This window comes from Mangifera indica, chromosome 9, assembly GCF_011075055.1.
Source record: "Mangifera indica cultivar Alphonso chromosome 9, CATAS_Mindica_2.1, whole genome shotgun sequence".
NCBI lineage: Eukaryota > Viridiplantae > Streptophyta > Magnoliopsida > Sapindales > Anacardiaceae > Mangifera > Mangifera indica.
The window spans coordinates 14,145,985-14,166,380 of NC_058145.1; the positions used below are offsets into that span (position 1 = coordinate 14,145,985).

General features: G+C 34.8%; 4 protein-coding genes across 8 annotated transcripts; all 4 read right to left on the reverse strand.

The window, feature by feature from the left end:
* Positions 1-1,328: 1,328 nt before the first annotated feature.
* LOC123224841 (transcription factor E2FB-like) lies at positions 1,329-6,414 on the reverse strand. The gene is made up of 14 exons (XM_044648567.1): positions 5,959-6,414; positions 4,990-5,182; positions 4,727-4,783; positions 4,491-4,576; positions 4,328-4,416; positions 4,174-4,228; positions 3,384-3,436; positions 3,242-3,292; positions 3,099-3,147; positions 2,914-2,979; positions 2,744-2,820; positions 2,429-2,654; positions 1,937-2,003; positions 1,329-1,838 (listed from the first exon to the last, which is right to left on the reverse strand). The coding sequence occupies exons 1-14, from the start codon at positions 6,145-6,147 to the stop codon at positions 1,708-1,710; spliced, it is 1,389 nt and encodes a 462-aa protein (XP_044504502.1). The 5' UTR covers positions 6,148-6,414; the 3' UTR covers positions 1,329-1,707.
* A 999-nt stretch (positions 6,415-7,413) lies between these two features.
* Positions 7,414-10,612, reverse strand: LOC123225014. Of its 3 annotated transcripts, XM_044648845.1 has the most exons (3): positions 10,482-10,612; positions 7,617-7,892; positions 7,414-7,536 (listed from the first exon to the last, which is right to left on the reverse strand). In XM_044648845.1, the coding sequence occupies exon 2, from the start codon at positions 7,885-7,887 to the stop codon at positions 7,648-7,650; it is 240 nt and encodes a 79-aa protein (XP_044504780.1). In that variant the 5' UTR covers positions 7,888-7,892; positions 10,482-10,612; the 3' UTR covers positions 7,414-7,536; positions 7,617-7,647. The 3 variants fall into 3 exon arrangements, with proteins under 3 accessions (XP_044504780.1, XP_044504779.1, XP_044504781.1); XM_044648844.1 differs by having other exon boundaries at positions 7,414-7,892; XM_044648846.1 differs by lacking the exon at positions 10,482-10,612 and adding an exon at positions 8,203-8,260 and having other exon boundaries at positions 7,414-7,892.
* Positions 10,613-11,083: 471 nt separating this feature from the next.
* On the reverse strand, positions 11,084-11,800 carry LOC123226302 (NDR1/HIN1-like protein 26). The gene has a single exon (XM_044650816.1). It carries the CDS (start codon positions 11,798-11,800, stop codon positions 11,084-11,086), a length of 717 nt encoding a protein of 238 aa, XP_044506751.1.
* Positions 11,801-14,588: 2,788 nt separating this feature from the next.
* Positions 14,589-20,390, reverse strand: LOC123225591 (serine/threonine-protein kinase Nek5-like). 3 transcript variants are annotated; one of them, XM_044649680.1, is made up of 14 exons: positions 20,005-20,390; positions 19,851-19,917; positions 19,691-19,756; positions 19,560-19,606; positions 19,411-19,456; positions 19,236-19,316; positions 19,096-19,138; positions 18,944-18,993; positions 18,571-18,652; positions 18,450-18,499; positions 18,100-18,173; positions 17,305-17,356; positions 16,574-17,224; positions 14,589-16,490 (listed from the first exon to the last, which is right to left on the reverse strand). In XM_044649680.1, the coding sequence occupies exons 1-14, from the start codon at positions 20,199-20,201 to the stop codon at positions 14,814-14,816; spliced, it is 3,183 nt and encodes a 1,060-aa protein (XP_044505615.1). In that variant the 5' UTR covers positions 20,202-20,390; the 3' UTR covers positions 14,589-14,813. The 3 variants fall into 3 exon arrangements, with proteins under 3 accessions (XP_044505615.1, XP_044505616.1, XP_044505617.1); XM_044649681.1 differs by lacking the exon at positions 19,560-19,606; XM_044649682.1 differs by lacking the exons at positions 19,411-19,456; positions 19,560-19,606; positions 19,691-19,756; positions 19,851-19,917; positions 20,005-20,390 and having other exon boundaries at positions 18,922-18,993.
* Between the last annotated feature and the right edge of the window lie 6 nt (positions 20,391-20,396).

Genomic DNA, 20,396 nt, shown 5'->3' on the forward strand with positions numbered 1-20,396 from the left:
AACAACCACCTTCCTCTTCTGCTTCTACTTCTGCCGAGGAAGTTACTAAAAGGTATGGCCTTGAAGCTGGTTATCTATAACATGAAGATTGTTATTTATGGAAATACAATAGAGGTTTCATGGTGATTGAATCATTCCTTATGCTATTGATGTTGTTTTCTATTGCTATATTAAAAGGTCAAAAAAGACAAAGTTCAGTTAATTTTGTATACCATTTTACATTCACCAATTAAACATAAGAAAGACTAACGAAAGAGAGGGTGGAATGGAGTAATGCGTTTCTGCAGACTGAGTTGTGTGTTGTCTCTTTTGGTTTGTAAAACTTAACTGCCTTGAAGTATATGTATATATATATTTTATAATGGATTTCTGAAGATATTCAGCTCCAAGGAGGAAGGAAAGGTAAAGAAATCAAAGGGGGGACCAAGCCAAAGAACTGCTAGCCAAATATGGAGGAGTATACTTGGCCACCTCCATTGCTCTCTTTGATTTCCTTCTCACTCTGCTATGTTTTAATTGCTGCAGGAATTGACGTTCAAGCTTTGCTACAAAAGGTCAAAAACCATTTAAGAATGTGCAAAATTCACTTTGATTTGGTAAGTTGGGGAGAGAAAATTCATGTTGTCTGTGGGAATATCAGCTGACGCAACCGGGCAAAAAGTGGGAACCTTTTCTCTGGCATATGCAGCACGCAAGGCTGCATCTCCAATAAGGTTTCTCCAACGGCAGCTCTCACTCCCAAAAGTTGAAAAGGATCAATAACTTGCTTAGATCCTACCATCCTTAATATGTATTACACATCTTTTGTTCATACTTTATCCTTAACTTTTGGGGAATCCTTTTGAAGTTAAGTGGTAAGATTTCCGACACAGTAAAACACTCATGCAATTTGGTTTGAATAATTTTTTATTATTAAAAATAAAATATTAGTATAATTATAAATTATAAAAAAAATTATAATAAAAATATTAAAATATTATTTCACTTAAATATTTTTATTATTATTATTTTAAAATATTTTTATATTAATTATTATATTTATTTAAAATAAAGATATTTTTATTTTAAAAAAATTATAACTAAATTAAAATTGATTTAATAATATTTTAATATCCAACATAATGATAATTTTGTTACCTTTTATATTTTTTAACACATCATTAATGATAATAAAAAATTAATAATTTCTTTTATTATATGATAAACTGAAAAAATAATAATGATAATAAAAAATAGATTGTCAAACCAAACTCCCTGAAAGTCTCTATCCATCACATTGGCAGCAGATACTATGACATTTTCAGTTAATCAAAATTTCCAAGATATAGTGAAAACAAAATAATAGTTTCTGATCATTTATTTTAGTCATGATCAGATTAAGTTTTTCCATTACTTGATACTGCATAATTCTAACCAATAATGCCTGCCAGTAAGGCTAATCAGATGTGCTTACAACAAACCAAAGGAATGCAATAATTTACAAGGGCTTGTACGAAAACATTCCAACTTTACTTACTACAACATCACATTGGATCATTAATATCACTCAGCCGTAGAAGACCCCCGACACCTCCTTCCTTTTCCTTACAGCCTCAGAGTTCAAGCAACATCAGGCAACTCCTAAAGCCTTGAGTCACCAACTCTGGCAAACTGCTAGGTAAAAGCATTTCCACTTACATGTACTTCTGATATATTCACATATCCGTTTCACCTTTCGAGTTTAGCAGTAGATGACACCTCTGTTGGGTTGGATGGTGGAGTTTGGGCGCGTGGCGTGCTAACAGTAGCCATGGTATAATCATCATGAAGATTACCAAATTCGTTCCATTCAACAGCAGCTATTTGTTGAGAATCAGGGAAATCTTGGTTGAACTCATTATAAGCATCAAAGAGAAAATAAGAAATAAAGATTGAAATGTCTAATCAGAAAGGATACGTTCAGTCCGCCATATGTCTGTGATGCTAACTCCAGTATCCGATAAAAGCCAGTAATCTGCATCACTCTGAAAGAAAATGGAAAACAATCAATATTGCAATAAGTGCAACTCATTTCCACATGACAGACCTTAAAAAACTGAAATTTTCCAACACAGTTTCATCAACTATTTGTTAAAGAAAGCTCTTGTTTCAAAAGTGAGAAAATCTTTATCTGTTTTTCTTCTTGTCTGAGATATTTGAATCTGGACCAGCCCAACGCCCCACTCAGTCACTCTATCAACTACTTGAATAAAGCCTTTGGCATTTAACTACATTATTTTCCATCAACAAAAATCACCCTCTCATTCTTCACATAGAAAACCAAGCAACACATGTTTCAGACATCTGGAAGAAACAAAGTTCTCATCCTTGTGCTCTAAAGAATTTTTTTTTTTCCACTGAACAAATGATATTCAATGATAATTCAACCAAAAGAAGATAAAAAACTTACATCTATTTCTGAAGGAACAATCTTCATAATACCACTCACAAAATCATGTGAGGCATTAACATCAGCGCACTCTCTGTGAGCATCTTGTCCCTGTATTTCAATCTCCTTCCCTCTGCTCTCAGTTGTCATCGTCGTCAATACAGGGTTCTCAATAAAGCCTGAACTTGATGGCAAGTTTGGAGTTGCCAAAGCACCATGTATCTCCTCAAATTTCTCTTCAAATTGACTAGAATAACAGAGGTGGCAGAAAGAGAGAGGCATCAGGATATGCAAAAAGAGGTTAATGGTAAATTAACCATAAGAAACTAGTGGTACCTAACAAGGTAGACATCTATAGGACCCATTGTGCTTCTGAGAACTATTCTGTATCTTCTCTGGGGATAGTCAACAGCCTGGTACAGAAAAGAAAGGCCGTGATGAGGAATACACATCTACAAACAAACAAGTGAACTTTTTCTAGGGATTTGCATAATTTTTGGGTTTACCTCATCAGGATCAGGGACTTCCAGAGTGGTGCCATGGGGAGCTTTAATTGCTATCAAGGTTTCATTCTACAATAAGTAATAACAACTATTTACTCATTTAACAATGTGGAGACACGGTCTCAGGAATATAGTGAACATACAACCAGTCTAAATCATCAACAGAAACACAAAAGAAAAAGACTAACCTGGAAGCAGGGTAAGTTCTTGATATCATCTTCTGTGACAAAAAGCCACCTGAGATCATATGCAAGCTAATTCAATGGTCTATTAATTAAAATACCTGACAATTATAAATTATGATATGACATGAATCAGAGAAGATATTTACTTTTGATTATTTTCATCTTCACTAAGGTCTCTTAATCTTTCTTGCATTTCTCTGCAACAATTTGGAAATGTAAGCATATGCCAAAAGGTTGCTTAAAAAACAATGTAATAGAGAAGCAATATCTCTGGCACAACTACAGAACCTTATTTGATCATCTAATCTGCGTTCCTCAACGGCAAGGCTTTCAACGTCAGCCTGCAGGAGGAGAAAAAATTTGATTAAGCCAAATCCTGTAATTTCCAGCAATATTTGGTACTATATGTTTGGCTAATGAACCATAAAATGGTGTATATTTCAAAATTTTCAAAATTACATGCATGCTGGGAAAAAATCAATCTAATGCAACTCACGTAAGCCTTATACTAACTACTTGAGGTTAAATGTAAAAAACCTAGATAGAATTCTGTTCATCTTTCACTATCCAACAGTAAACAGAAAATGGTAAGTTCAAAGGGTGGCCTTAAGGGCAGATCAAGGTGATGGCAAAGAAAACAGAGCCTCCTACAGAAAATAGATTGCCATATGGCATATGGGCCAAGTTCTTGTTTCCTAACCTGACTAGTTAGCACAAGAGACACTATCAAGTTTATGTTTCCACATCACTTTATTTTACAAGAGATCGATGAAATTTGAAATGCTGAAGTGCTACTGGATAAATTAGAAAAAGTTTCTAAGTGAAGAAAAACTAGTAATGTCTATTAAGTCTTCTGATTTTTATTATGAAAACTAATCATCTAAAACCGGTTAAAATGATGAAGAGTTGATAATAAGTCAGATCAAATGAATTTTAAATAGAATGTATTTATGGTCAGTTCATATTAAAACCAGTTAAAATGATGAAGAGCTGATTCAGTTTTAGTGCTGAATGCAGTTATCAGACATAAACTAAGACATCAGAGAGAGTTCAAGTCAAGATGAAGTTTTTCACTCACCTGTAAACTTGAAGCATTTTCATCAGCCTCCCCTGGCCTTGAGACATCGACGCCCCTGGCATTAATGAAAGCACAAGTCAATGCAGATCAGAAGCAAAACCATTAAACAATAAAAAATGACAAAGTGTGCAAAATTCAAGATATAAATACATACTTCCACTGAATTCTGTTCTTGAGTTTCTTTTCTATAAGGCCAATACCTTCCAGGACATTTGTTATGTCATATATCCGCCTCTTTTGCACCTGTGGCAAAAGACAACCTTCTAGTAATTGAAAAAATGATATAGAATTGGATGAAGATAAGAAGTTTTTGTTACCTCTAAAGTGTCAGCGGCTTTATTTAGATCAAGAATACCATCCTCAGCATGCTTGATCAAATTTATGAACTTCTTTGTCAAGAGCCCTGAATTAAAGGACATTGTTTCACTCTTAATAATGTACTTGCTCTAGATCAAAAGCTAGGCATGAAGAAATTTTGAAAAATAACCACCATTTATTCATTGATATAGTAAAGAGTAAAGAGGAAAAGAAATGCAAAAGAATAAAAAATTACCCAGGGAGCTGTCATATCGGCAGGGACCAGTTGGTGTGAGATTGTTGCCAGGTGACGCTGTGACAATAATTTTCATCGATTACATCAACTTTTATTTCCATATAACCTGCTCAAGAGTTGACTATTTATGCAAATAAAGCTAACTGTAATTGCACCTACCAATTAATTCCTTTTGATATATACCATTCAGTCAGTATATGTGAGAGAGAGGTCCTAGAATTACATATTTGTGACTCGCTAAAACTAAAAATAGTAATGCTTACCCAGATTTGAAGTTGAAGTTTGTGGTCCGGATTTACTATTCTTTGCAAGCCTTGATGTTTTTGGCACCTTTCCCCCTTTTCCTGATACAGGTGTCTGGAGAGGGCTAGTAACTATTTCAGTGTATCCAAGACCAGATGTCCGCTCACTTGAATCAACTTCATTATCAGCAGGGCCACTCTTCCGCTTTAATAGCTAATAAACATTTTCAAATCACAATAAGCAAAACGTGCAAATAAATTTAGGAGTATAAAGGATCAAATAAAGAAGGAAAATCATGGCTTCAATAAAAGATATAAGAGTCCTTTAATTTGCTTTCCAAGTCACAGGACAATCAAATGAAAGAAACACTGGATAATAGCCTCTTTCATTGAGCAAGCACTATTTAACAAGCAACTTCAGCAACAAAAAGATGATTTTTTTTTTTTAATCTTAATCACCAGAAATTTAAGCTGTAAACCGTCAAAGGTTTCAATTCTAACTAACAAAAGGGAACGTGATGTTCGCCTACAAAGGTTAAATAGTTGAGAGATTTAGAGAAGCTCCATTTTGGTACAAGAAAAAGGCAGCACAAACAAACAAGCAGATCCTAAAACTCAGAAATCTTCTCCATTATAACAAGGAGCATTTGTAATTGATTACAGTGGCCAAAGACCTTATAAAACCACCAACCAGAAAAATTCAGATTAAGAAAACACAAAATCACACTCACATGAAAACATTGAACGGGCAGCCTTCAACAAATCTAAGCCCCAAAAAATAATTCTCATCACTGGTCACACAAAACCCACATTCTAAAACTCAGACAAGCAGATCCACATGAAATTCACCCATCAGAAACAGTAAATCACAATTATACTAGAAAAAACACAACCTCAGAAGTTAGAGTAACAAAATTAACCAAAATTTACATTAACAAAAAAAAAAGAGTAAAATTCAAGCCAAAAAACCAGTTAAAAAGATAAGCTTACTGGAGATTTAACTACGATGCCCTCGGATTCTTGATCGGGTGGGCGAGGGTCGGCGGCAAAGCGATGATAATCAGCGGGAACTGAAAACGGCGGCTTCATAGAAGAACATGGGAGCTGGCGCTTAAACGACTGCTGCATGAAAGTGTCGTTGGGCTGTGTAGAGAAGTTATGCGTCTGTGAATTGGACATGGAAAACAGAAGCCAAATGGAGATTGAATTATTTGGGTAATTTTAAAGCAAGGGTTTGGGAAATTGAAAGAAATATTCGGTGTAGTGAAATCGGACGTGTAATGAAGTGAAAATAATTGGATTGAAGAAGGAAACAGAAGGGGGATCTGGCGTTTGGGAAGAGAGAAAATAAAAAAAGCGGGAGAGAGAGTGAGTAGAAAACGAGGGAAAGAGTTGAGAAAGGAGGGAATTTGGTTCGGATGTAGATGTGGAGGGAAGCGCTCATAATTAATTAATTCATAAATAAATTATTTTTATTTTTTGTCCATTTATATTTATTGAGACTCCCACTCACTCACCAAGCATATATGTGATTGTGATAAAACCAGCTGGTCTCTCATAAAAAATATATATATTTAATAAATATTTCTAAAGGAGGCGAGAATATATATACATATATGTAAATTATCAAATTGTCCCCTTAATTATTTTAACATTTAAAATTTATTTTTTCTTTTTTAAAACCTATTTAAAGAGAACAAATTATTAATAAGGATATAATGGTAAATTAAAAAATAATTAATTTATGCAAAATAGAAAAGATGAGATTTTTTATCCAATTTTCAATAATGGAGGACGTAGAAGGGAGGTGATGAATTAAAAGAATCGGCGATTGGCGCCTTTTGAGAAGGAGAATAAAGTGGCGATTATTTGGCGGGCATGACTCCACCAACTAAAACGCCTAACTTTTCACCGCTTTGTTCGGATTTATTCTAACTTGATTTTATTTGTAATTAATTAAAATTAATTAACCTAAAACACATTCGTCTCGTCTGACTTTAAATTCCATTTTAATAACACTAATCTTTGTCGACAACCGAACATGGATAATAAAACAAAAAGTTGTGTAGGTCTTTGCGACAGGTCATTGAAATTTGGGTAACAAGCCCATTATTCTATAATTAGGTGAGAAAGGTCTTAATAGGTTGCCTTTATCTAACTTAAATGGTGATATAATATGTAGCATTCATATTCATATTTGAGTTGCAAACAAATCAAGTCACTCTTAAGTTTTATACGGCTGGGTTTGTATTGAATCAGGTTCAATTTGATTATTATCGAGTTTGATATCACTGTTCAGTTTAAATATAATATTAATATCAATAAACTGATAAAAATTTAAACTCTTATATTTATATCTTTAAAATTTTATTTATTAACTTTTAAAATAAAAGATAATCGATAATTGGGTTATGAAATTTACCATAATTTATTAAGCCTTTGAACTTTGCATAAATGCTATCACATTCATAATTAATTTTAATACATAAGTAAATTGTGATCACAAACTGTGATCATAACCAACCCGTATCATTTTACACATATACTATGACCATAACCAGCCTGTATCATCTACACGTTATGATCGACATCTTTTAATGTAGTCAGCATGAGAATCTGTCACTCCATCTCTCCCATTTCCAATCACTTTCCTTACAGAAGTCATAAATTATGTGTTATCTACTTGAACAAATGGGCTAGATCAGGGTCGTCCAAGTTCACCTCCAACCATCCATTTAACCGCATGCACTCTATATAATGATCAGGTGGCTTCACTGCACAAGGTTTTTTGGGGGTGAATCCATGAATCCTCTTGACATCACGGGTAAGCCATCGAACATAAGCACGGTCCACTGGAGGAACAATTTTCAAGAAAATTTCTTCCCTTTCTTGCTTCACAGACACCGGTTTGTTTCCCATGTCACCTGGCAAGTTTCAAAAACAGAAGCAGTGAGCTAAAACATCTTCCGATCAGTTCAGAAACAATAAAAGCTACAGAAGATCACATTCCTATTTGATGAAGAGACTTTATTTCCACCCAATGATTTATCTTATTGTGGCATCCTCCAAAAATCACTCTCATTTACTAATGAAAAGCATGACTAAAAACAATTTTGTATTAACAGGAATTTGTTGAATTGTGAAACATGCACAGATGTGCAGAGTCTCTCAACATATATAAGGGGCTACTAGCTAATCTTTTGCCAAAATGAGCATCACTTAAATGGCACTAACCAACTCAGTAACCACAGGGATTCAAATTTCTGTGTAGGAACTTGACTATGGTCTGCATAGAGATTTAGGATATCAATAAAAACCAAACCACTGCATAATGGAGTAGAGTTTCAAACTTCCTCAATGAAATTTGGTTAAGACTGCGTCAGAAATTATTATTTCTCAAAAAAGAATAATAATTATTAGACTGCGCAAAAGACAGTATGAAATAATTAGCACAGAGATTCTTCTAAAATAAAAATAAAAATACAAAAAAAAAAACCAACCTTTTTCATAATAAACAACATATAGGTGGTACTAAAAATACTAATTTTCCATGCAGAATTAAAATACTGAAGGAGAACTTCGAACACCTACAAGTTCAACTAACAGTGGAAGCAATTAATTGCATTTTTAGACTTAACATCATAACTTTCCGGGAAGAAAATAATAATTGAAAAAAAAAACCTAAAGAGAGAAAAACATTTAATATACCAATTATTTATGAGAAATTAATCTATATGTCCACCGCTAAAAACCATTAACTCATTAGATCATGGGTTTCAGGAATGAACCTCGAGTCACAATCAAGTGCTCATCCTTCTTGAATAAAGCTGCCTTATGCAACACACATACACACACACACATATATAAGAATCAATTCCACATACCTTTCTCTTAAATAAGCTCCAAAAGCAAGGCCACAAGAGCATATTGATTGATCAGTCATATCACATCAATATCGTCATAAGAACATACATTAATTTATGAAATCATATACATACAGCACGTTTTATGAAAGTGCTTTACAGAAAACATATTTGTCTGTTGTGATTTTAAAAAAGATCCAGTCTACTTATCTCCTTGTGATCTCATGTGTGTGATATAGGCTTTCGTTCTTTACTCTTAACATCAAAAATAAACTTTGCATAGGTATTTTCATATCCAACATAAATCTCTAGGAGGCCATAAGTATCATCACCTTTATCTTACATAACATTCAGCATTACCAGTATCTAAAGGCAAGGCCTAAATCAAACTTTAAATTACCAGTAAACACGTATTTTGAACCACAATACTTTTAGAAAATCTCAAAGTTAACGAGGGCTTCACATAACTTTTGTTTTATGGTTTATCAATCTAGCTAGATGATTTTTTGGATTAACATCTGTTATCATAACTATTTTCCCTTAAATTGCAGGGCAAGAAAATTGACAATTTGCTAGTAAACACTCATAAAACCACTACTCTGAAAATCATAAGTTCTTGAAAAGTTAAACTTGTCAAAAATGGTTTTGTAAAATGACATCATGTTGAACAAAAACTTTTAGGTCTCAAACACAACTTGAAAAATACTCTAAAGAATTACAAACTTTGACTTTTCAAGTGAAACAAATTGAATAAACATTCCTAGAGATGCCTAATATGATGTATATAAATAGATGAACATCAAACCAGTGGCAAACTTTTGATACAAATTTCAAAAAATCATCTACTACATTCACACCTGTAATAAAACTAAAATCTTACTAATCAATTTTCTTATTCTAAAAATCACAATCAAATACTACTCTCTTGTTTTTGGTGTTACACCTAACATCACCAGTGCCTGAAAAAAAATTAGAAAAATGATTTAACTGTCATTAATTTTGAAGATGTGTTGAAGAAGAATATTCAATGCATATTTATCACAGCAGTAAAACTATGTGTATCCACTTTTGGGTATACCCATTTGTGTTATTATATGATTGGATGATTTTGAATTAATAATAAAGTAACACCCAATCACAAGAGGACACATCATGTATATACTCATTTGTGTATACAAAAGTGAGTTCGCATAACATTACTCTTATCACAGAATCTGATCCTAGTTACTTAAAATTCTAAGTCTGCTGTTGTATTTACATGCTTGCTGAATTATATCTCTTCAAGCCCAAACACAAGTCAAACAGAATGCCATCATGTTCACTCAATAACACCATTGTTAAATAAGATTACAAGAAAGTATTAGTTTCAAACTCCAATTCCAGAATTAATAAATAGCTTAGTTGCACTTTTTGAGTCCGGAAAACGCCCACAATTACCGATTGAATTCCAAGAATTCGTTAACTAAGAAGAAAGAGCTTTAAATTCAAACACGGTAATATGTAAGCAAAAGCAATCCGATTGTTGTAATGACGAAGATAACCTCAAAAACCATTTCATCAGGCAAAATTACACAAAAACAACAGAAATTATGGCACTGAAGCAACAGAAGCAAAAGTTTAAGACCCAAAGAGGAGAAGAATGAAACATACCGTAAATGCTCTCGGATGAGGTTAAGATGGAAGATGATCACCAGAAGAATTGAAGAAAAAGGCTAAGGTAAATCAAGGCCTCACAATAGATACCATTGAAATAAAATAATTGCAATAATTCCAACATAAATTCATTATTTACGAAAATACCCACCAACTCCGCTTGAGGGTATTCGATTAAAATATTGTTTTTTTTTTTTAAATAATTTAACCTGCATAGAGGAACAATTCAGTGAATATTCAACAACCCATTCTACTATAGAATTAATTCTAGGCTAAATGACTATTTCCCACTCACTCCTAAAATTCTTCCCTTTCGCAATTTGATTATGGATGATGAAAGGTTTAAGAAAATGGAAAATTGATAGCCCACCAAAGGTTTCAACTGGACAAGAATGGATGATGTCCGCATGGTCACGAGGATGAGACTTACTGACATCCATTGAGTCTTTTGTATTGGCGTTAAATAATTTTAAATTAATAGATAGGAAAAACCAAAAATATTCTCAATGGAATTGCAACAATAAACAAGAGCATGGATTATATTATATTAAATCATCTTAAAAAGGGAAAAAATTTCAACAAAAAATAAGGCTAAAAACCTAAATATGAACCCTACATTTCTTGGCACCACCCATTAAGTTCCCCGAATCGCTATACCACGAAAGACTGACGGCCACATTATCACACAAAATCTTGGCCCGCTTCACCTTCATCCTCCAGCTGCCGTATTTGAAACTAGCAAAAGCCTCCAACCTCAAATCAAACCTCACCGACCCACGGCTCCTCTCCCGCTTTATAACATTCATCGCTTTCTCCCCAATGTACGAACCAACCACCGTTAACTTGGCGGTCAATTTCTTCTGACTGCGGATGACTTGAAAGAATGGCGGCATTTGCGTTACTGACAAGGTCACGGAGTTGTAGCTAATCGCCGAAACGACGTTGTAGTAGTAGACGCTCATTTTCTTGTTTAGGTTATATGCTTGCAGGCGCGCGTTCCAGTTGGCAGTGAGTTGAGATTTGCTCATAGAGAAGTTGGAGACCGAGAGAGCGGTGAGATAGAAAACGGGCGGACGTGGACGGACGATGAGCCAGAGGATGAGCACGATGGAACAGATGATAATAGTGACGACGGCCAATGTGATGAGAAAGGGGCGGAGAAAGGCGGGGCGGCTGTAAAAAGGAGTTTCGTCTTGGTAATAAGAATTGTCGGCGTAGGGCTGGGAGGGCGGCGGTGCGGAAGGGTAAGAGCAGGCGGTCTTAGGAGGAGGATCAGGGTTGCCAGTTTGGTTGGGAGGAGGGTAGCCGGTGGCCATTTTGCTGAAGGGCAGTTTGGTGAAGAGTTGAGAGAGAACGTCATCGGCGAAGTAAGCACTTAAAGGAGTCAGGAAGTGACTTCTTGATTCGCCTTGGATTTTTCGTTTAAAGAGGTTTCCATAAATGAACAAATTAGATTTTCGAGTTTTTTTTTTTTTAAAGAGGTTACCAAAAATGAACAAATTAGATTATCTCAGAGATTTATTATTATATTAAAACAATTTGACATATATAAATAAATCCACTTAAACACAAATTGATATGCATAAATAAAATTACATGTATTATTAATATAAATAATAAATAATGTTATGTTATTATATAATTAAATAATTTTAAATTATTAATAAAATAATATTTAATAATATTATAATATATTATTATTGTATATAAATTTTTATTTATTATTTATTTATATGGATTTGCATGCTAATGGAATGGTCTCACATATTTACGAGTATAGCATGACATGAAGGAAAGGCATGCATGAACTAAAGGCGATTTTGCAGTGTGTGCTGGGCAAACTCCTTCGGCTTTTAGGTTTTGTTTGTTTTTGGGAAGTGCCGCCGTTTCCGCGTTTAAGTGAGGCTTTTGCATCATGCACGCCCAAAAAAGGCAAGACATCTTCAGTTGACAAGCTTTTCAACTTGTATGACGTTGGGAATGAAGCCAAATAACGTATTCGTGACTACCCAATTACAGACAGAATTCATATTCTGTGTGCCATCAAGCCTGGCAAATGGAATAATAAAAAATAAGCGCTTCTGGTAGAAGGGTACCATTTTCAGACTGTTCGTCTGTCGAATCTTCATTGAGAAGAATAAAATCACTAACAGATTGAAATGCATAGAAATTTAGTTTTTAATAATTGTGGTTATGAATAATTTTATGTTGATTAAAGAAGACTAATACTGTTCTGATTCGATATGGATAATCAAATAATAAAGCGTTATTTTAAGACTATTTTACTTTTTAAAAAATAGTAATCACTTTAAAATTTAAATGTTTATTATTGAAAGTTAAAAAATCGTTTTATTTTTCTTAAAAATACAATAAAAATAAATAATGTTATCCAAGACTTTACACAAAATGAGTGTTAGCTTTAAGGTTCCTAACAAATTAAAATATATTAGTCAATTAAGTATTAAAAACCGCCATTCAAAAATGTTTAAATCAAAAACTTAATTATTTTAATACAGAAAAATTTGAGAAAATTGATGCATTTAAAAGTTTTTACATGTCAAGGATTCTTGTAATGTTAAACTTTTAATTGCATATTGGCCAAAAGACTTGGTCCCACCCCAGCCCTAGCGAAAACCCAAAATAATCATTTTTAACTTTTAAAAATGAAAACATGTATTTATGAACAAAATTCTGTTAAAAAAATATAGTTAAAATTAAAGATAAAATTATTATTTAACAAAAAAAAAACTTCAAAAACATAAAATTTATTATATTTCCTTTCTAAGTTTTAAAAACTAACAACTTTATTCCTACTTATTAAATTTTTAAACGTTGAAAAATAGCATTTCTCTCCCCCCTCCCTCAAGACTTAAAGTTTTCTTTCTCCCCACTTCTGCCACTGATGACAACTCTTTTAACTCTAATTCGTAGAGAAAAGTTTGACCTTTTCTTCCTAAGCCACAACATCGTCTGGATTGATTTATCTAGATGACAATGTCGTCATCCAGACGAAGCGTCAATAAGTAACTCTTTGTCTAGACATTGTCATCCAGACAAAAATCATCTAGATTTTCAAACAATTTTCATCGACCTGTAACCAAAAAAAAGAGGGAGGAGAGAAAGATAAAGTAGGAGAGAGGATGACAAATAGTTAGAGACAACAAATTATCGTTAGAAAAAATCATAAGAAATAAATTATCACTTTTTAAACTTTAAAGGAAATTTTGGAAGAAAATTTGTGAGATTTTCATTTGAAAGAGAAAGATGTGACAAAAGTTTTATTTTTAAATTTTTTATTAAAAGATAGTTTTATCCTTAATTTTAACTGAAATTTTTAACATAAATTATTTTATTAATGGGTATTTAAATTTAAAAAAGTTAGAGGATAAGACTTTGAGTTTTATTATACCTATGGTGAAAATAAGTCTTTTAGCCTTCCATATTTTATAACTTATATGTAAATCTTATATTTTGAAATAATTTTATTTTGTTCACATTCATGTCAAAGAACATGCAAAGGAACACGCGCTTATGAATCATCTTGGCCTTTGTCGGTTTTATAAACATAACGCCCAATCTATTTTTTTTTCTTTAAAGAAAATTGTGCTTTTAACCGTTTAACTTAACTATGCCGAAGTTAGGAAAATAATAATAATAATAATGGCCACAGCAATCAATAATCCACAAAGAGGGAAAAAAAATTGCACGTTTCAAATTTTGATCAAGTAGCAAGTTATCTACTCTCCCAACTTTAAGATGCAGAGATAATTGCTATGTTCACTGTCTTCAACTATTATCAAGGAAGATCCCCCTTTTAAATAGTTTTCACAAACCTTTCCGTCGCTGAGAAAGAGCCACACAAATTAACATGAACAAAACTCAAGCAGCAAATGCTAACTGCTTAAGCTCCAGGATGAAATGGCTAAGACACTATATTTGCCTTTCACTAACTCTTAAAATGAAGGTAAATTCCAGCTTCACTATGCAATCTATCTTTATTTCTCCAGAGATTAATCTAGTTTAAATCAGCCAGGAAGAAACACAGGGACACTTCGTTAATAATTCCACTGAAACTTGCATACACCACATGCGACATCATCTTAATACATTTGGCTCAAAGATATGATCATGTAACCGGTATTGTCACTATGTACAACAGAATGCACTAAAAGAATTACAAAATGAGAAGAGGAGAAAGAACAGATTTGATTGCTCCATTCAAATTCAGAAGGAACTTGAATATGCAAAAGCATGTCTAAAAACTAAGAATTACTATCACGATATCAATTAACTAAAAATAAAAATGAGCCTGCCGCCAGACATGATGTTTCATGAACTTCGTCCACATTCCTCAATCATCATTCCTTTAAGACTTTTTGCTAACCAGATAGCTGTCTCCCTTGGGGAGACCTTGTCTCGACCGAAAGGCTTCAGAACAACTGCAAGCTCTTCCAATCTATTTTGCTGCAGCAACTCCGCTGATAGTTCTAAAAGCCCTTCAAGTGCCTCTGCCCTCTGCCTGAAAGACTTAACATCTAAGATCTCCTTTGCTGGTGTTTCTTCTTCTATTGTGGGGGAGTATGGTTTTGTTTGCTCAGAAGAATTAGATATCGGTACGGAAGTGGGAATTCTTACATCCATTTCCTTGGTACTTAAATGATCCGAAAAATCTGATTTCAAACTCAAGGCATCAGAGCTACTTGATGATTTATGGGCCACCGGGGAGGTTATATTCCTCATTTCCAGTTCATCCCTCACCACACTTTTGAGCTTCCCAACATCCACATTTTGAACCCCCATCTCCACAATTTCCATCAGCTGCTGCTCACTCCCAACCCGGAAACTGCTGTGCCTTATAACATGTATAACATCTTCAAAGGCAGGAGAACGTTGCGCAGAAGCTGGCTTTTCAATAGCTGGACTTTGCAAAATTGTTCCTTTATCCGGCTGCAAACTATTTTGACTAGGAGAAATAGGTGGTGGGACAGAAGCAGTAATCTCTGCTACTGAAGATTGAAGTTCCCTCGGACTAAATTTGTCATCACCATTATTAGATGCAGATTTTGGATTTGATTGGAGCAGTACATCAGGCCTACTACTGGGCTTGCTTACAGTAGCATCATCACTAGTACTAGGCCTCCTTACAGGGGTATAATCAATAGTTTCAGGCCTAATTATAGGGTTAATATTGGTAGGCCTGCTTATAGTGGCATTATCAATAGAATTTGGCCTGATAATAGGGGTAATATCAATAGTTGTAGGCCTGCTTAGAGGTGTGTCATCCATACTACAATGCCTGCTTAAAGGTGTTTCCCCTTTACAATCAAATATTTCCTCAGAACTCTGAATAGCTGCATTTGAGTTCACTTGCCCATCAGTAACTCTATTCTGAAGATCTGAGACAGCCCCCGAGATTTCATCCAGACATGTAACAGTTTTATGATCATATCCGTGGTTTTGCCCAGACATATTTCCAGGGATCTTAGATAGCAAAGAAGTAGGTAAGCAGCTTGCTGGATGTGATTCTAAGACATCTGAGTGGGTTATTGTAACTTGATCAGTGTCTGTCTGTTCTGCCATGTCAATAAAAGGAGTTGTGGCATCATCACAAAGCTCAACTGCATGAATTGACACTGATGACGAGACAGAATTGCTGCTATCAGTTTGCATTGCTTTGGAAGGTCCAACAACAGCCTTCTTGGACTCCATTGAGGTCTCCCTACAAACATGACTTAAGCAATCATTGGGCACTTGATGAGGAATACTCTCAGGCTCCTGATTCATCACAGTTGGAGCCTGTTTCAAGGTGTTGCTCACTGAATTTGGCAAGTCAATTCCAACTTGCCTCATCCTTCCAGGAAAAGAAGTTCGTCTAGCAGTATTGGGAGGAGGAGTTCTTTGTCTCAACTTGGCAGGGAGTCCATCTTCAACATGTTTCATTGGACCAGGAGGAGGAACCCCTTCATGTCTAGGTTTTGTCTTGGGAGGGGAATCAATAACAGGAAACTGTAGAGATGAATCATGGGGGAAATCAGTAAACGTATCAAAACAAATTAGAAATAATAAGGATACACAACCTAATGACATACCTGATGCTTTAAAGGATTTGAACCTGGCAACCATTTTGCAGAATCAAACCCTAATTTTGCTTGTGCGCCAGCTGGTGTATCTGTATTCGACTTCAAACAAGGAGCAACAGCACTGGGTTTCAGGAGTTTGGTTGAAGCCTCTGTGTTACTTCTTTGGGTTGGCACACCTACAGCCTTTACACGATTGCCTCTCATTGGGGAACCATTTTCTCTAGCTTTGCCTTCTTTCAAAGCCATCATTATACTTTTAATGGTTTTTGGCTGCTTAGATTCAACATTGGATCCCTGCTCACCAAGAGAGGGTTTCATCACCCTTCTATCTTCCATCTTGACAATGCAAACATCAGAGCCCTGTTCTTCTTCACTTGGTGGGGGCTGCTCAGAGCCATCATCATCAATGGAAATTAAATCTGTGTCAGTGCCTTTACTTTCACTATTGGACACCATTGTTACAGTGTTTCTACCACTTGAAAGAAGACTATCTTTATCACTACTTGAACTATTACTATTCTGGCTTTCAGCCACATTCTTCCTGGATTCACGTGCAGTTGAAATAGGCTTCTCTGGGGAGGAAGTTGCTGCAGGACTGAAAGATGGATGGCATTGATCAACATAACACTGCAGGTATGGGTGGCTTAAAATTTCTGATGCCTGACCAAAGTTTAAATTTAAACTATTCAGATGAAGTCCAGCTTATCTAAAGTTGACACAGTGTGTTTGAGAATGCTTACACTTGGCCGATGCTCAGGGTTCTTTCTCAACATACCTTTGATAAGAGTTTTCCTGTAAAAATCAATCAACATATTTATTGTTGAGCATCCCACGTTAGTTGAGAACTAAGCTGGCTCTGGGTACATAAGTGTGAAGGAAAGTCTTAACCCTTTACTAGTTTTGGGGTGGAAGAGGCCAATAGCACTTTTCAAGGCCCAACAAGTGGTATCAAATCCCAACATTTGGAACAGTTCCATCCAAATCCACTATAGTATAGGTCATTTAAAAGTTCCAACCTAGTAACCTAAAAGCCTAGAAAGGGAGGTTGTTTTTTACTCTCTAGTTGATCTGGTTCAGGAAGCTTAGATGAAGAGGAGGTTTCATTAACCTTACTCCTCGGTTGGCCTGCTTGGTTGAGGGGGAGGTTGTTGTTGGACCAATGTGTAATAGGGCAGGATTACTGAGTTTGGTTGGGGATTAAGTTGAATGTAGATATATAAACGTGAGGAAGAATCTCACCATTTGGGCTCCATTTTAGGGTAGGAGAGGCCAATAGCACTTTTCAGGAGTCTTTTGCCAAAAATAATAATAATCTCTCCCCTCCCCACCCAACGAAAAATAAAATCTAACACACAGTTGCAAGCACACATGCAAAATGACCCTTAATACTACCATCACCACTCTATCTCACAAAATTTAATGCCCAACAACAACAATGGTAAAACATTTACAATATTAATAAATCCCATGAATATTTCATGTATTATGTATACATGCAAGAATGATACACTTCATGCCAGCACATGAAATCTTACAGTGATGGTGAATAGCATGAGGGTAAAGGGCCAATTGATGAACGGTTTATCTTGCTTATCAACCCTGCCATATCCTGAACAGAGAAGTTAAATATAGACCAGGTTAATTGAGTAGAATTATTTATATGATCAATAACAGCTTTAAAAAGGCAGCCTAAAAACAGAGAGCCTTTGCAAAGAGCATATCAATACACCACTCAACATTAGAGGTAAGCTAAATACAAGCATAAAAATCTACTGAGTACTTATCTAATTAGTTTCTAACATGATAAGAGTACTTTCATATCATTAACAAACTGTGAAGACAAGGATATATGGCTATCAATTGAAAGAACCAAGAGAAATCTTACAAAAGCTTTGAAAGCAGGGCGATGAGCAGCCATCTCATACATGCAGCACCCTGATCAACAAAGAATAACTTTAGCCATAGAACAAAATCACAAAGTACAAAGAAACTCTAGAAATACATACCCAGAGACCAAATATCAGATTTGAAACCATAAGGAATATCAGCAAGGAGTTCAGGACACATGTAATTGGGAGTTCCAACCACCTGCATAAAAAATAAGATCCATTAATATAGCACAGGAATTCATATATTAGTTGTTCAGCTTGCAACAAGTTCTGCAAGTTACTAACTTATTTGTAATAAACTTGTTTCATTGTTCATGGATGAATCAAATAGTATAAAACTGGAAGTTTCTCATGCCCATTACTGGATACATCTAATTAATATATGAAATTATCATTCCCTAAAGAAAAAAATAACTTGGAAGAGAAAACATGATTGAACTCCAACTTTCTAAAGGCAATGAAAATTACAAAGAGAGAGAGATGCACATACGGAAGATGCCAAGTCATCTGCCTTCAAAGTCTTGGCAAGTCCAAAATCCCCTTAAATGAAAATAAAAAAAGAACACACTCAGTATGCTAACAAAACAACCATATCAAGTGAAGGACCCAGTCTTCACGTAATGAATATAAAAGAAGACTCACCAAGTCGGACATCTTGATCTTTGGTAAGAAAGATGTTGGAACACTGTGGGGACAGGGAACTATATATATCAGACCTTAAAATCTTTGAATGAAAATGCAGATAAAAGCTAAACCAAAAATCTAATTATTCATACACATACTTTTAGGTCACGATGAAGAACAAAATTAGAATGCAGGTATTCGACTGCCAACAGTAGTTGTGTAAACCACTTGCATAGTTTCTGCGCAATGTTCACAAACATGATGTGAACCTTAAGTTCAACCAGGAAAAAAAACAGTACTTAAATTTATATGCCCAATAAAAAATTAAAGTACCTCTTCAGGGAAATAGACTCCATTTGATTTTTTCATCAACTCAGCCCTGTTACAGGATTATTCAAGAAGAACATGAACACATTGCATAAAACAAAACAATCAAAAGAACTTGAAAGAAAACACGTTTTTAATATTAGTTTGTCACTCACATGTCTCCCCCTTCACAGTATCCAGTGACAATGCAAACATAACAACCCTACGATTGCACATACATAAATCTTTTCATTTTATAATTCAGCTCAAAATGAAAACAGAAGGAAAAGCAACACTATTGACTTACTTTCTCAACCCAGGCTTCCTTAAACTCAACAATGTAAGGGTGTTGAATTCGCGCAATAAGAGCCATCTACATTTCAATCAACAATCCATAACAGACGAATATAAATAAACATAACAAATACAAAAACAAATTAATAGATCACTGCCTACATTGCACCTACCTCTTGATGTGCCGATCTCCTGCAACGATCCGTTTGTCTCGCCAACCGAATCTTCTTCAATACATACCTGAAATCGATCAAAGATCCAATACAACAAAAAACCTTAAAACACTATACACATTTCAAAACGAAACACATTTCTTACACCACTCACTTCTTCTTCTCGGCCTTATGATTCACAAGAATTGCCGCACCAAACGCGCCACGACCGATCTGCTCCATTATCTCGTACTGATCCATTCGAGACTCCATTGCTACAGTAAACTTTATTTTTCTCATGCGATAATCACCGGATCTTAAAGTGAAACTTTCCAATGCGTAGAAAACGCCACCGTTTCGATCATGGATCATCAAATTATTTAATTCTTCAGTCAATGAAACATTTTCGATTCTCGTCTTTCAATTCTGATGCGATCCAATGCTTTTCATTTCTTTGTTTCCTTTTTTCCTTGCCTTTTATCGTTTCAGTCACTTCACTCTTCACTCTTTCTCTTTAACCTGTTTTTCCTATTGAGAGCGTAGACGAGAGTAGTTTTTTTAAGTGAG

Bases quoted from the DNA above. Each gene is read 5' to 3' on its own strand.
- LOC123224841 (XM_044648567.1), bottom strand. From the start codon at position 6,147: ATGTCCAATTCACAGACGCATAACTTCTCTACACAGCCCAACGACACT. The intron at 5,183-5,958 runs GTAAGCTTATCT...AATGTTTATTAG, and splicing joins GCATCGTAGTTAAATCTCCA to CTATTAAAGCGGAAGAGTGG. The intron at 4,577-4,726 runs GTAATTTTTTAT...CCTTTAATTCAG, and splicing joins CCGATATGACAGCTCCCTGG to GGCTCTTGACAAAGAAGTTC.
- LOC123225014 (XM_044648845.1), bottom strand. From the start codon at position 7,887: ATGGGAAACAAACCGGTGTCTGTGAAGCAAGAAAGGGAAGAAATTTTC.
- LOC123226302 (XM_044650816.1), bottom strand. From the start codon at position 11,800: ATGGCCACCGGCTACCCTCCTCCCAACCAAACTGGCAACCCTGATCCT.
- LOC123225591 (XM_044649680.1), bottom strand. From the start codon at position 20,201: ATGATCCATGATCGAAACGGTGGCGTTTTCTACGCATTGGAAAGTTTC. The intron at 19,607-19,690 runs GTAAGTCAATAG...GTGCAATCGTAG, and splicing joins AGGAAGCCTGGGTTGAGAAA to GGTTGTTATGTTTGCATTGT. The intron at 18,653-18,943 runs GTATGTGCATCT...TTTTTTATGCAG, and splicing joins CAGATGACTTGGCATCTTCC to GTGGTTGGAACTCCCAATTA.